General features: G+C 38.6%; 2 protein-coding genes across 2 annotated transcripts in view; one reads left to right on the forward strand and one right to left on the reverse strand.

Annotated features, from left to right (window-relative positions):
* FAM162B (family with sequence similarity 162 member B) overlaps positions 1 to 5,148 on the forward strand; it is a 5,741-nt gene extending 593 nt beyond the window's left edge. Inside the window, exons 2-4 of the mRNA XM_014964429.1 lie at positions 718 to 829; positions 3,846 to 3,954; positions 4,172 to 5,148. Of these exons, the coding sequence (XP_014819915.1) occupies positions 718 to 829; positions 3,846 to 3,954; positions 4,172 to 4,270 (320 nt within the window). The 3' untranslated portion in view covers positions 4,271 to 5,148. The remainder of the gene's footprint in view (positions 1 to 717; positions 830 to 3,845; positions 3,955 to 4,171) is intronic.
* The window catches only part of KPNA5 (karyopherin alpha 5 (importin alpha 6)), a 20,960-nt gene continuing 11,217 nt past the window's right edge, over positions 5,135 to 14,877 (reverse strand). The window contains exons 10-14 of the mRNA XM_014964566.1: positions 13,929 to 14,007; positions 13,305 to 13,430; positions 12,306 to 12,433; positions 10,511 to 10,689; positions 5,135 to 8,856 (exon numbers count right to left, since the gene is read on the reverse strand). Coding sequence (XP_014820052.1) covers positions 8,669 to 8,856; positions 10,511 to 10,689; positions 12,306 to 12,433; positions 13,305 to 13,430; positions 13,929 to 14,007 — 700 coding nt within the window. The 3' untranslated portion in view covers positions 5,135 to 8,668. The remainder of the gene's footprint in view (positions 8,857 to 10,510; positions 10,690 to 12,305; positions 12,434 to 13,304; positions 13,431 to 13,928; positions 14,008 to 14,877) is intronic.

Below are 14,877 nucleotides of genomic sequence, written 5' to 3' on the forward strand. Positions count from 1 at the left end.
GCTGGGGGGGCTCCGGGCGGGCGTGGGTACCCGCAACCACAGGCTGCGGGGAGGTGGAACCGGACCCTCGGGGACTCTGGGTGCTTGCGGGGTGTTCAGGGGGCTGTGCGGGGATAACTCTGCCCGGCGGAGAGCTCGGAGTCTGGTCCCCGAGTCGCCTTTCCAGCCACCAGGATGGGCAGGGATTGTCTCTCTTCAGTGAGTCCAGCGAAGGGCAACAAAGATGATTCAAGGATTGGAGCATCTCCCTGATGAGGAAAGGCTGAGAGAGCTGGGACTCTTTAGTCTGGAGAAGAGAAGGCTGAGGGGAGACCTTATTAATGCCGACAAGTATCTCAAGGGTGGGTTGAAGGAGGAGGGAGCCAGACTCTTTTCAGTAGTTCCCAGTGAGAGGACGAGGGGCAACGGGCACAAGTTGGAACATAAGAGGTTCCACTCAAATATGAGGAAAAACTTCTTCCCAGTGAGGGTGACAGAGCCCTGGAACAGGCTGCCCAGGGAGGTCGTTGGAGCCCCTTCTTTGGAGATTTTCAAGACCCCCCTGGATGCAGTCCTGAGTAACATGCTCTAGCTCTAGGCAATCCTGCTTTAGCAGGGGAGTTGGACTAGATGATCTCTATGGTCCCTTCCAACTAATAATTCAGTGAAATTTCCCCTTCCACTCTTACCACTCATTCATAGACTCTTGACGAAGTGTTTTTTTCCCTCATCTTTAAGCTGAGCAGGCTCACAAGGTGGTTGCAAGTTACAAACCTTCCAAGTTTGACAAAAAAATCCTCCTCTGGACTGGACGTTTCAAGACCGAAGAAGAGATTCCTCTGAGGATCCCGTAAGTGCACGGCTCTTTTCTGAGGGGGACGTGGAGCTGAAGGGAAAGTGGTGGCGTGATCCTGAACTAAAGCTTTTCCGCAGAGTTTGAACCAGTCAGTTTTTGAACACTGAAATCTTGGAAACAAATTAGAGGGCGAGAGAATTTCCTGTCCTGGTTAGAGGTTAAGAAGAAAAAATGTTCCATACTGGAGTCCCCAGAGCCTGGGATTAAGAACTGGATCCATCAGTAGATAGCTTCAGTTACATTTATGTACTGGGTTGTTTATTTTGTTTATTCCTAATGTGCAATCAAAGAAGGATGTTATTGGTAAACACTATTTTCTGTTTCTATCTCCCAAAAACACTTCTAAGGGAGTTGTCACTGATGATTACATCCCAAAAATTATGATTTATTACAGAATTTGAGGAAAAATAGAGAAAGAGGTTATGAGAGAAAACATCCCCCACCAAGAAAAAAAGAGTATTTGACGTAGCCTTAGCTTAGCCTGCCGTTCTTGTTGACCTACTTTGAAGGTCCCTTCGCACCCAAACCCATGCTGATTCTGTGGTTCTCTGACTTCCTGAACGTTAGCATCCCCCCCGGGACTCCGTCACTGATCACATCAAACCCTCCTAATGCCAATTGCTGCCTTTTTCTGAGGAAGTTCAATAGCATGTTAGATGTCTCTCTGCAGGACACTACTTTTTATCCTCACAGTGTGCCCTGTCTGGGGTGGCACGTTGGGCGTAAGCAGCGTGCAGAGCTGTGCCATGCAACGGGCACATCCTCTGCCTGCTCCTGTTGGCTCCTGACAGTGTCACTGGCATTTGCTGACCTGGGACCCTTTAGAAAGCTGCTGCCCGTCTCTCTTCACTGTGCTAGTCCCACCATCTTCCCCTAGAGAAAGGTTCAGACAGGTCTCAGAAGCTCTCAAGTTTAGGTCATGGGGAGGTGTTTGTAAAGACACAGACGTTTGCCGCTCCATCCACGCACACGCATCCCTCGTTGCTGTGCAGGAGTTGGCCTGCCAGGTGCGTGTCACCACTTTGGGCTTTCTGGGTGGGCAAAGTCTTTTTAGAACCGTAAGATTGTAAATGGTAATATGCTGGAGGAAATGAATAGGGAGGCATCGAGGCTGAACTGTGTCACTGCTTTAACTTAAAAAAGAAAAAAAAAGAGATTTGCAAGACACTGTTACCTGTGAAGGTAATCTGGCTGCTGAGGATAGTTTGTACTAAGGGTGAAATCTGCAGTCCTTAGTCAAGGTTGTTGGGTTGTTGTGGTTTTGGTGGTTTTTTTTTGTTTGTTTGTTTGTGTGTGTGTGTGTTTGTTTGGTTTTTTTTGTTGGGTTTTTTTTTTTTAAACAGCTGTTACTGATTTCAGCAGAGGTTTACCCAGAGCCTTGACAAATGACTGAGTAGCGAAGGCCCTAATGTGCAATTAGGGAAGAACATAATCAGGTCTGTTCTCCTTAAAGCAGAGGCAGAAAGCAGGAAGAAAGTGAAAATCTGCTTCAGAAGAGTTTCAATTAGCGCACTGTGGAATATGATTAGGCTAATCAGCCAGGCTAATAACATTTAGGGTTTGGCTTTTATTGCTGCAAATGGATTAGGGGATTGATGGTTTTATGTGCTAGTCTGACGTGCGGTTTGGTTTAAAGATGATGTTTACCATCACACAGAACAAAAGCAGCCACCTAGAACTGCAGGCAGTGTCAGTCATTGGCAAGAACCATGGCGGGTACAACACGTGTGTGTGTTGGGAGGAGGGGGTAGTACAGCCACGGCTGCTCCTCAGGCCTCCCCTCTTCTGTTGCACCAAGCCCTGGGGAGCAGCACTGCAGCCCTCAGCCTTGGGACACGCTCCCAGGGGCACAATTCCACTCAGAAAACTCCAGCTCTGCCCCATCCCACCACTCGTCCTCCTTAAAGTCAGGCTAAAGGTGTTAGGGGGGAAGAGATCATTAGAAGATCTTTATTTACGATATAAAATCAATTCTTTATGCAACTATCCTTTTTATATATATACAAAAACATAACTGTATGTTATGTGTACTTATATTCTGTACCTTATGAATATGTGTTTATACATATAAAGCATTCCCTCGTGATTTATGAAAGGAAAATAAGTGTACCGCCAGCATGAGAATGAAGACCTTAAAAATAGTATTCCCGAGTGTAACGTCTGACTCAGAAAACAGCTGAGGTGAAGGTTTTGAGACAATTTCAGTGATGGGGAGACTCCCTGTGCCAGTTCTCATGGGCAGGCAGCCTGTTGCTGCTTCTGGGGGTGGTGGAGGGTGGGCACGGGAGCAGAACCAGTGGGGCTTGCTGGGCCCCCCAGTGCCCCTCCGGCAGCCAGGCAGGGCAGGAGTTTCAGTGCTTTTGCCTTCAATTACCAGCTAAAATAATCATGTAGATTGTTCTTATTTAGGCATGTGTTCCTGCAGCAGTGAGAAAAGGCTGACATCAGCTGCCCACTTTAAATACAGCGCCTGCTTTTCTAGAAAAACTAAAGCCTTGTAGCTGTACAAACTGTTTCAGTCACCTATCCGAGTGTGTAGAGTTCTCAGCCTGTATGCAGGGTGCCATCTAAACAGCAATACGACAGCAATTGATTTGTAAAGTTAATTTTGAGTAAGAGGAACTCTCCTTCACCACAGCTGCTTGACACTGCATATACTTCCCCATCTGTTTAAAATAGATAAAACCCCTTCAATTTCACTGTTTAAATAGAGCTTAAGGTATGATTTCTGGTGCATTTACCCCAAGTATTTAATTGCGAATATTTAGTGCATGAGTAATTTTTTTTTTTAGCTTAAAAAAAATTAGCTTAAATACATGAAACGTGGCTTTTCTACTGGAAACAGATTAGGGTCAGAAAATGCAAAGTTTTTGGGTGGTACAAAATCAGTCACGGCAATCTGAGGCCGCTTCTTTAGGAATCGATTCCTGTTTTATTATGTTTTGTTACGTCTGCCAGGCTCTGAAGACAAGAGCAGAGTTTTGTAACAATTCACTAACTTTAATTGCAGGCCAGAGATGCTGGACAGGGCGAGGAACAAGGCTCGAGTTAAAGCCTGTTACATCATGATCGGCCTCTCTGTTGTTGCCTGTTTCGCAGTGATCGCCTCGGCTAAGAAGGTGAGCACAACCGCTGGCGAGCCAGCACGGAGCAGCCCTAAAAAACATGGAATTCTGTTAAAAGCAGACATGCTTGAACAAGCCCTAGAGTTTTAGCTAACCCCCGTGTTCCTGTCACCCCCGAGACTGGCTGTTCTGGGCACCGGGGGGTTGTTGGGGGGGTTTCTTGAGGTCACTCCCCCTGCCTTGTTCTTAACCAGAGGTTTTGTGCCCGCAGGCGGCCGCACGTCACGAGTCCCTGACGAGCTGGAACCTGGCAAAGAAGGCCAGGTGGCGCAGAGAGGCCGCGCTGGCGGCTGAGACCAAGACAAAGTAACCCCACAGGCAAGGCCGGATGGTCCTGGCAGCAGCAAGATTAACTGACGCCAAGAGCAACTACTGAATTTCACCACTAAATGGGTAACTGTAGCATTGCAGAGAGGGGAACCTGACAGGAGTAGTTACACGACCACAAAAAGAAAGGGAGGGTCTCTTCTAGCAGAGAGATACTCAATGTACTGGTTGCATATAATTAAAATTAGGTAGAATGTTTTTGCACGTGACTAAAAGCAGTAATGAATTTCCAAGGAGGTAAGGTGGTTTCCTAGGAATGTCAGGTATGGGGGGAACCAACCTTCTGCTATCTTAAAACCTTTCTTTCAGGCTTGACCTTGCGCTGTTGTACAGCTACAAGTTCCTTACAGAAAAAACAGTTGACTTTTTCAATGAAAGGTTAAATACAGCACAGACCAGGCACTAGTGAAGTCCAAGTATGGAAACTACAAAAATAAGACTTAGGCAATTCACTTTGCAATTCTATGCGAAGAACAAGCTGTACTCAGCTCAAATATTACAGATCTTAAACAATGAGAAGGTTTGGAGAAGTGAGCTGAAGGAAATTGGTCTGATAACCCCACAAATTCTCAATGCCGTATAGACTTAATGGGAATTCCCAAACAACTGGTCAGTTCTGGAGGCAGTCAGGGCTGTGACAATGATCCTACAAGTATATGTTTGGTTAGATATTTGCAAAACATACTTAAAACCTGTAATTGTTCTGTCTGGTGACAGTGCATAGTTTTAGAGTGCACAAATCAGCCAGTTTGAATTCATTTGCCTCAACGCTGTATTCAAACTGGTATTTGTGTTCTCTAGTTAGAGCAACCACACTTACTGAACCACTAAATAAATACAATAAACATCTGTAAAATAGGTTTTATTGGTTTCTGTATGGTATTTGGAGATTTAACATTCCATAATATTGCATACTACTCATATGTGTTCTGTTACAGTAACGGGCCTTTGGCCTGGATGTAAAGATGCACTATTGCTCCCTGAAGTTAGTACAGGCATTTGAGTTTCCATACGTTATATGAAGATATATATTGTGCCATAGGGAACTGAAATTTCTCGTTCCAGATTTCAGTGAACTCTTGAGGTCACAGTTAAACTGTACATATCAATTGGCAGACCTATTACAAAAATCCTGTTGTACAATGTAATAAATTTTAACCAACTGGGAACTAACTGTGGAGGAAAGACAATAGTGCATCTTTTTTATTTTTAAAGACAGACCTGACAATAAATATTTTCCAGTTGCAAACTTGTTCTACAGCTAGCTTACTTCTGTGCCAACATTATTACTATTTTCCGATTGCTGCTAGCAACGGTGTTTAAAGCAAATACTAGAAAATTAAAAAGCTGTATGAACCAGTCCTCAGACAAAAGTGCAACAATGAAAAAATTAGATATGATTCAGTGTATCAAGAGTAGGGAACTGAAAAAAATCTTATGCTTTGCATAGTTGCATAGATTAGCTAGTTAGTATTCACATTTAAGCAGAACAAATGGTACCCGTTTAATTAAAACCAAAAGGACAAACCCCAAAAGCCCGTATTTTAAACGGATTTTGTAATTGATGGGGCACTTTAAATTCCATTAAAATAACAAACTTAAAGAGATTTTCTTCTAGCAGTTACTATTTTTTTTTTTTTTTTTTTTTTTTTTTTTTGTGTGTGCCTCCACACTGGCAACATCATCATATTCATGCCCCTACCTGCAAATGACTACACCAGAGCTGACCTTAAGTCATCATCTCTGGGTTTGTATTGTTTATTTACATGCTTTTAATAAAGTGTGATGTAAACCCAGTGATAAAACAGGAGAAGCGATCTTGTATATTTATCCTTTAAAGAAGAATTTTCATTATTACTTTTGAACATTTTTAGGGTAAACCAAATGTTGAGTTTAAATATGACTTTCATTAGCTAAAGTCCATCAATTTTAGTTCCCTTTTAAACTGTTACATTTAAATGTATCAGAGGCATGATATATAGGTATCTAAATGCATAAAGTGCAGTCACTAACCGTTCATACATATAGAATAATATATTCACAAAACTGAAGACATTCTTTCAAAACAAATATAATACTTTAAATGTCCCCTCTTTTCTTCATTTTCAAGTCTTTTAATCAAGATTTTTTAAGAGTTCAGATTTGGTTTAAATTAGAGAGGCTTATAAATGCAGTTTTTACAGGGTTCTCCAAATAAAAAGCAGGCACAGCTGGTTGTGTTATCAAAACAAGGTTGTTAGAAACAATGGAATACCCTGTTACCTGAATAATTTTCTTACACTAGAACAACACTGAAATTCAGCATTTATAGTAATCCTGGTAGATTTCCATGATTGTTACCCTGTACATTGAACAGATGGGGTGGGTGGAGAAAGAAGGAAGGTCCGTGTATGAAAACCTAAAACTATGACAGTAAAAAGGGCACAAATACAATCATCTAACATTATATGAAAATTTGGCAGCTGTACTCAATATTTATCACACTATTCAAAACTGTTGTGTACTGTACAAATCTAGGTTTAAAGTGTCATTTGCTAAAATATCTTCATTACTCAGAATTCATAAAGTAACAGCACTTCTATATACACTTCTTACACTTCTATCTTCCACTAAAAAGACTTCAAAAAGAGGTTTCTTCCCTCCCAGTTACATCTTAGTCAAAACTAAGACCGTTAATCTTAGAAAATCCACTTCAAGTCCCACATTCAATTACAATATAGTATATATTGCTGTAACATCAAAGTGAAACATCTAAGAATTTTAACTTGCATGTAAAAAAAATTCTAAATACAAAATGGTACTGTAAATGATACCACCTTTAACCTGTATTTTTCAGTGCATTAAAATATTGTTTAGTGACAAGCACAGTGCCATGGGATAAGTAATTTGTAGTTTAAATTGCAGCTTTTTATGAAGCATGAAATGCTCTCCTATGTCAATGATTTCACTTAACCCAAGAGTTTGATGTTAATACGTTAGTTACAGGTAATAAAAAATAATCATACTTCAGAGTACTTCTCCAAATGAAATATCCTACTAACAAACCAGAAACACTACTTATATGCAATTCAAAGCAGAACAGACATTTTTCTGTATTCAAAATTGTTAATGTAAATATCAGTATTCTATTTCTTTTCGTGTTTAACAGCAAACACTGTATATCGCAGAGCCTAAATATTTAGATGACGATAACTTCTAGTTAGTTTTGGTGTCCACATACTTAATGCTATTTACAGTACAACAAACTTCTCCTTCAGCTGGAAAGGAGCGATTCACCATTCATTCTCCACTGCAGTATTTCTATTGTCTTACCAAAAGAAAACTGAATTAGTGAACTTAAAGAACAATTCAAGTGGCGGTAGCATATTTGGTCAAAAAAAATAACACCTACTGTCTAAACTTTTAAGAAGCTACTGTACTAGAAAGGCAAACATTGCGATGTTTCTCAAACTTAAGTGGTGTTACCACAATCTGACAGGAGACAGCTGTAAACCATCTGCTTGGTGATTTGTGCAAATCCCCATCCCTGTCATCCATCATCGCAGCGTTCTTGTGGTAACTACAGCAACTGCCTCTGCTGCAAAGTACTCTCTTTGTGGCTGACTTTTAATGCCATTTAGCAGCTTTCATTTCAGAGCCAAGTGACCAGCAAGCTCTCTGCTGATTCCAATTTGAAAACCTCTGAAATAGTCCTCTTCCCACATAATTCAAAGAAAGCTTTTTCATATATTCAATATTATATTAGGTAATTAGCATTATATATGTATATCTATTATGACTTTAAATACATTTTATAAATAAATTCCAACGGTGTGTTGTAAAGTAATGCATAAAAGTTTCACAATTTAAATAAATATTTTTCACATTCCAATTCAGCTTCTTACAAGCTCATCTTTATTTCATGCCTTAGTTCTGAAGCAATGTTTTTGCTTCAATACAAGAGGTAGATTTGATAGAGACTGGGCAAGTCAAGCCTACTGCCAAAAATGCAACTGTCTGTAACTGTATTGCTGATATGCAGTTTGAGACTACACGAGGAACTCAGAACCACTACCTAAAACCCTACCAAGTCTTAGTTTAACAGTTCTTATTAAATCACATTTAATGCTTTACTTTAGACATGATTACTCACAGTTGTTTTCTGTACATAAAAGATATCGAAAAACACAAATACAAAACAAAGAACAGTTGTATCTAACACAATATATAAAAGTGCATGAGCTGCTGCTTCATCTATTTCTGCAAAACATATTCAACAGTTTCCTCTAACTTTGGCCATAAAGAAAAGACCTCTGGGGAAAAAAAAAAACAACAAAAACCAACCAACCAAACCAAAACCCTACAAGTGTTTACATTTTATGCTTGTCTTCACTTCAATAGCTTACAGCTGAAACCCCTCCATTGGAGCCTCCTGCTGTTGAAACACAAACTGCTGCTGACTTTCATCCACCTGAGGAGCAATACTGGAGTCCTCTTCTTCGACACCAAAGTAATGTTCTATGAGTTCAAAAGCCTTTTGGTAGATCTCTTGGTTTTCATGCCTCTGAAGAAATTCAATTTTATCAAGTCCTAAATCCAAAACAAAACATTTTCAAAATCTAGTTGCTTAAATGAATGATGAATTCAAAGCAAAACAGCTTGTAGTACAGCAGTACTTCTTAGATAAAACAAATGCAAACCCATATCATCTAATATTGTGGATTCCTTTTTCCTAACCCATGTATCGCTAATCTTCATTTTCTGCTGTCCAAACTAATTTTAAAACTCTGCTAAAAGAGTACCAATTAAACAAAGGAGGAGGAGGCTGTAGTATCTACGAAGAAATACGCCATGCCTACAAAAACTGAATCTGTATAGAATTCGGATAGCATAGAACTGGTGGTTGTAGCAATTTCCAATATCCCCAATTCTTTTAGTTTTACTCTTTCAGTCTTCCCCCACTCTAAATTCTATCCTCTGTTACAGAGTATTCACTGGACACAGTCTGTTATCATTTTTCAAATTTACTTTTAAGATTTGAAGATAACATTTTTCCAAAGTCTTGCTCATTTGCAAGTGAGAGGACATAACCTCTGCTCTGCTGGCAGAATTACATGCTTGGCAGTCAGTTGATGCATAACTCTTTCTTAGCTATTTAAGCTAACTCAGTTTTCACTTAAGTTGGATTAGGAAGAGCTGACAAATCCTTCTGTGACCAAACCAATGAGGATGATATAATTAGCTGTTTCCCCTACTTACACTCTACAGCTTCAGCAGCCTACACTTTTGTTAAAAGAAAAAAAGAACCAAGACATTCAACAGCTGAAATTATGAAAGGACTCAAAATCTGGAACAGAATAAATTCCATTGAAGTATTCAGTACTTATTCCTCTTACACATTAGATTGCAAAGTAAATTCTCCAAGTATGTACTTGATTTTAGAAATGAACGGAACTCAGATTTAAAGGCTGCCTTACAGAAAAGTCAGTACCGTCTATTCAGACACAATGTTGTCAACTAGGATTGTTATTAGCAGTTTCTGAAACACAAACGTCTGTCAATTTCGTCAGAGCTACAAAAAGATAACACCATATTCATTATATGCCAGCTTTAACATTAACTTTGTTAAATCAAAAGCATCTAGTCTGGAAATTCCACAAAGTCTTTCTTTTTGATGCTGGGCCTTGAAAATGTGGTTTAATTCAACAACCCTTAGAAGAAAAACCAGAACACAACACTTTCACAAACTTAAGTTCAAACTGATTTAATTTTATGATCTGAAGTTGATTTTGCTATTGCGGCTATTTACTATGCTAAAAAGTGATCTGACTTTGGGAGTAAGTAAAACAAACTGTGATCTTGCATCCCTATTGGTAATGAAACTGTACCAGATAGGACTATATAATAAAGTAATAAAAATGTATTCAGGACTGGCTGAGAAACTTATGCAAACCATGGCTCCAACAGACTAGGACATCTGTGTGTTAAGTATTTCAGAAAATGTTTTTCTAGAGGGACACTTCATAAACTGACCAGACAAACATCCACAGGTTTTCTGCATTTAAACACTCCCCACAATGTTACATTACTTAATTTATGCTACTGTAATGTCCACTTATGCTCAAAGTAATTATTATATTAAACTTACCTACAAATTTCAAAATGGTTCACAATGGTTTTGTTTGGACAGCCTGAAATAAGGAAGTTCAGGTATGTAGTTTTACAGGAAGTAATAATTTCTTACCATATGCTTCCTCTATAAGGGCGCAGTAAGGATTAATGCCCATCCCATTTTGCTTAGACTCTTGCTCTCCAAGACGCAGAATATTTTCAAGTCCATTTAGAGCCACCTGTACTATTTTTGAATCCATCACAGTCAGGAGGTCGCAAAGAGGCTTGGTACAACCTAGTGCTACCAAATACCTTCATAAGAGCAGAAAAACAGAAGGGGGCAGGGGTGGGAAAGAAGGACTGATAATCCAGCACATTTATTCTGACCTGCCAGTCTATGACTATTGATCCTTAGCTTTACTAAAAAGAAGTGGATGAAAACAGAAAAATTTCTAAAACATGCAACAACACAAAGATAAGCTTCATCTGAAATTGAACAAACATGCTAATTTATCCTAATGAGAAAATTTAACATGCATATTCCTAACTGGAGTGTGGAATCTGTAGTTTTTTCAACTCCTTTTCACTTGTGATCTTCAGATAGGGTTTAATTGAACATAAGAGAAAAGGTTCGTTTTAGCAGTAAGTTCTTTTCTCAGGCATTTGAAATTTTGTAGTGTCAAAAACATGGAGCAAGCATGTTAGAGATAGACAAGAACCTTGGACACAGCTCTGTGCTAACACAGCCCACACTAGCAGTCTATTAAGATATTGGCATTACCTACTATAAAGGGAGGAACATAATTGTAAATCTAAAAAAATACTGGGATTCTGAGTATCGTGTTTCTTTTTCCAAGTTTACACCAAATTGCGTATGAACTTTTGGAAGTCAGAACCTGTGCCCTTGTTTCTAGTGTAAGTAAAATGAAGACAGTAATCTGTCTTCATTTGCCTGCATCTAAAGGTTGCTTAAATATAGTTTATTTAATGGTTTTAAGTTATCCTGCAGTTAGACAGCAGTACCTTGAGGACAGCAAAGGGCTAAAACTAAACACAGATAATATATCTGTATTTTGTGACAAAAAGCTACTTTTTTGATATTACATGCATGTTTACTATCCTGAATTAAAAATTTAAAATATGCTAGATTTTAAGATGTTATGTTATGCAAGCAATCAAAATAATAGCAAAAAATCCACTAAAAAACCCTCCTTACCTCTGATAACATTTAGTGGTTCTAAGAAAACCAGGATTGTTCACATTTTAAATAAATAAGCTTGCACTTACTGCAATAGATTTCCTAAATGCGCTGGAAGAGTTATCACATCACTTTCAGTTCTGGCTTCCAAGTAACGTGCTGTAATTTATCCATTTATCAACTACTGATTCAAACTGATCCCCACACTGACAGTATTCAAAGAAACTGGGGAATATTTTATTCTAGTAATTCAAGAAGCCCAATCTTTGCAGTTCATAAATAGCTGCTGACAGTCAAATTTTAATAAAATTTTGAAAAAGGTTAACTATTCCCGTAGTCTCTCCACAGAAAATAAAATTCCATTGCACAAGTTTTCTAAACAACTCTCCCAAAGTTTTCCATTTTTTAACACTGAAGCTGCTCATTAACTGCTCCAACTGTGTTTGACAATATAGTATCAACTCTGGAAGATAACCCTGTGAAAGCTTTTGGTGTAACACCATGAAAAAAACAGTGTTGGTCCATTTATTATTAAATCTACTGCATGTATTTCACTGATTTTTCCTGAACTTCTGTATGTTTTGTCCCTCTACAGATAGTTTCAAGACATTACAGCTGTGTTTAGGGTTTTGTTGCTATGGTTGTCAAGATTCAAATGCAGAAATAAAAATGCATTAAAGAAGACAGAATAGAAGATAGGCAGAGAAATTAGTAACACATACAGACTTACCTAATCTGCTCAGGGGTTCCTCCTGATGTTGCATTAGTTATGGCCCATGCTGCTTCTTTTCTGGTGCGAAATTCAGCTTTTTGAAGAATTTCGATCAATATTGGAAAAATATTTGCATCTATAACAGCCTAGGAGATCAAATTGTAATATTTTATGATCATTAATAAAGGTTTAGTACACACAAAGAACATTAATACCCTTCACCACAACAGTCGGTGATGCCTCGATATCAAAGCAAACAATGTTTTGTTGGAAGCCCCCACACTAACTAGAAATGCTAAACTGAACTGAACGTTGCACTGCAGCAGCCAGCAGAGTATCATCTTTTTCGATTTCTCTGTCTCTGGTGGACAGAATACTGCTTACTGGACAGGCCCATTTAAAAATGACATAAGCACTAAACCCGAGTTTTTGAACTGGAGATCAAGCCTCAGAACAAAACTTCATTCTGTCCATTTTATTCAGGTTTGTAGTCTCCATAGAAAGATTATGTCTATAATTGGAGACTTATAATATATTTTAGATGCCATAGACAAGTAACATTTTCATCTTTGATTGAAGGAGGGGGGGAATGATATTGAAACATGTACTCTGACTCAAAATTCTCATTTTTATCAACCAGAACCTTTTTTCAGGTAACTCCAGACACCTAGTCAGGATTCAGTATTTCCTATAAGAATACAACTCAATATTGCTGACATCATGCAGGATTTTTATCCAAGCCAAATGTCCAACATTTGCAAATAAGTAAAGTTAGTCCCCTGGACTAATCTGTGCAAGGCGTTTCGTTTCAGCTTTTAGAAAAGAAAAATTGCTTATTACTTTAATCCATATATTATAATGCAAAACAAAATGACAGAAGAATATACCAGTAGAGGATGCTCCCACAGGGAAAAATAACAACTGCTGATGTTGACTTATTTCTCCTTGTGATGGAAAAGGGAATGAACTAGTAAAATGAAAACAAACCCAACCAAATAACGAATGCACAGGCTTTACCTGAATCTGAGCTCTGTTCCCTGCAGTAATATTAGAAACCGTCCAGCATGCTTCTTTTCGAATAGACTCCTTGGGACTACTGAGCAAGTGCAAGAGACAGGGTAATGCAGAGCAGTTTAGAATCACCTAAAATAATTTGAGAATTGAAAATTGGGTTGTACAACATACACACAGATATATATATTTATCAGCTTGTGCAATATACATATATATGTAAAAGCACTTTACAGATGACTTCAAATGAAGATTTTGCAATACATTTGTATCAGACAAAGTTTCGTAGATAACATCCTGCAAAATCATGTTCAGTGCTGTACTGTGTGAACAGGCAAACCAACAACTTGAAAGAATGGGTCCTCAGTTAAGTTCAGACCAGAAGACCAACAACAGCAAGACTAAACAAGGCTGCTTAAGGCAAGAATCTGAATAATTGATAATAACTGAGACATGACAAATTAGACTCGAATTAATTTAACAATTTAATTTGTCAAATTAACAATTCAGATTTGTACTGAGCCTCTTCCACTGATCTATATGGAGATACCTGTACTGGCCACGTATTTTGTCACAATTTTACAAAATTCTGTCCTGCCAATTCATTTTTCTTAAATCAAATGATCTTACCTGCGTTTGGATATCATCACCAGTCACAATATTTCCAACTGCTCTTAATGCAGGGGATACCACCTTGTAATCATTATGCCTGGAGAACAATATTAAATGGGTTGATATTACCAAGTGCTAAAGTGTAATTTTGCATTTTCAGTGAACTATGGCTTTACTTCAGCTGCTAAATTTTTAGTTATAGAAACCACTGCATTACTCCTTAAACTTTGCCCCTATTTAGTTACGTTTGACAAATGCAAGCCCACAGCTGAACTGATGATTCAAGGAAAGGGCATCTCTACAGAAAAACACAACTTAGAGCAATCTATCTGTCCAGCAGGTTCATTTCACCCAGCTCAAGTATTACTGAATACAACACGGGAACTTGCATCGTTCAACAGCCACAGAAAGAAAAGGGGTGTTATTAGCTGTATATAAGATACAGCAGCCCCACTTTGTAAGTGAACTTCTGCCTTTTGTAAGTCAATAACCCTAGAAGCCAGTACATGAAGCTGATATTCCCATATTCACTGTCTGAGGTATAGGGGAAAGTAGTCTACTCAGTTGTCCTGAAGCTTCTACAAAAGATGAAACAACCTCACCCTCTCCTGACAGCCATACAAATGAACTTTTCACAGAGAACTGTGCTGAGCTGTCAGCACTGGGAACTGCTGTCCCTGACCTACTCTGCAGTCCCCATGTGAACACAGGGATTAGTCTCTCTTTCTAGGAAAATAACAAACCATAAACAAAATATACTCGAACAGTTCAAAAGTGGCACAAGCCTGTCTCTGGACTTCGTGAGTCCAAGAGCTGTCTGTATTGCAACTACATCTCCTAGAAAGCAAGAAAACAAAATGCAACAGTGAAATAATAAAAAAAAAAAAAAAAAAAAAAAACTAAAAATTACAAAAAAAAAAAAAAAAAAAAAAAAAAAAAAAAAAAAAAAAAAAAAACAAAACTCCGA

This window comes from Calidris pugnax, unplaced genomic scaffold (genome assembly GCF_001431845.1).
Source record: "Calidris pugnax isolate Ruff unplaced genomic scaffold, ASM143184v1 scaffold219, whole genome shotgun sequence".
Taxonomy (NCBI): Eukaryota; Metazoa; Chordata; class Aves; order Charadriiformes; family Scolopacidae; genus Calidris; species Calidris pugnax.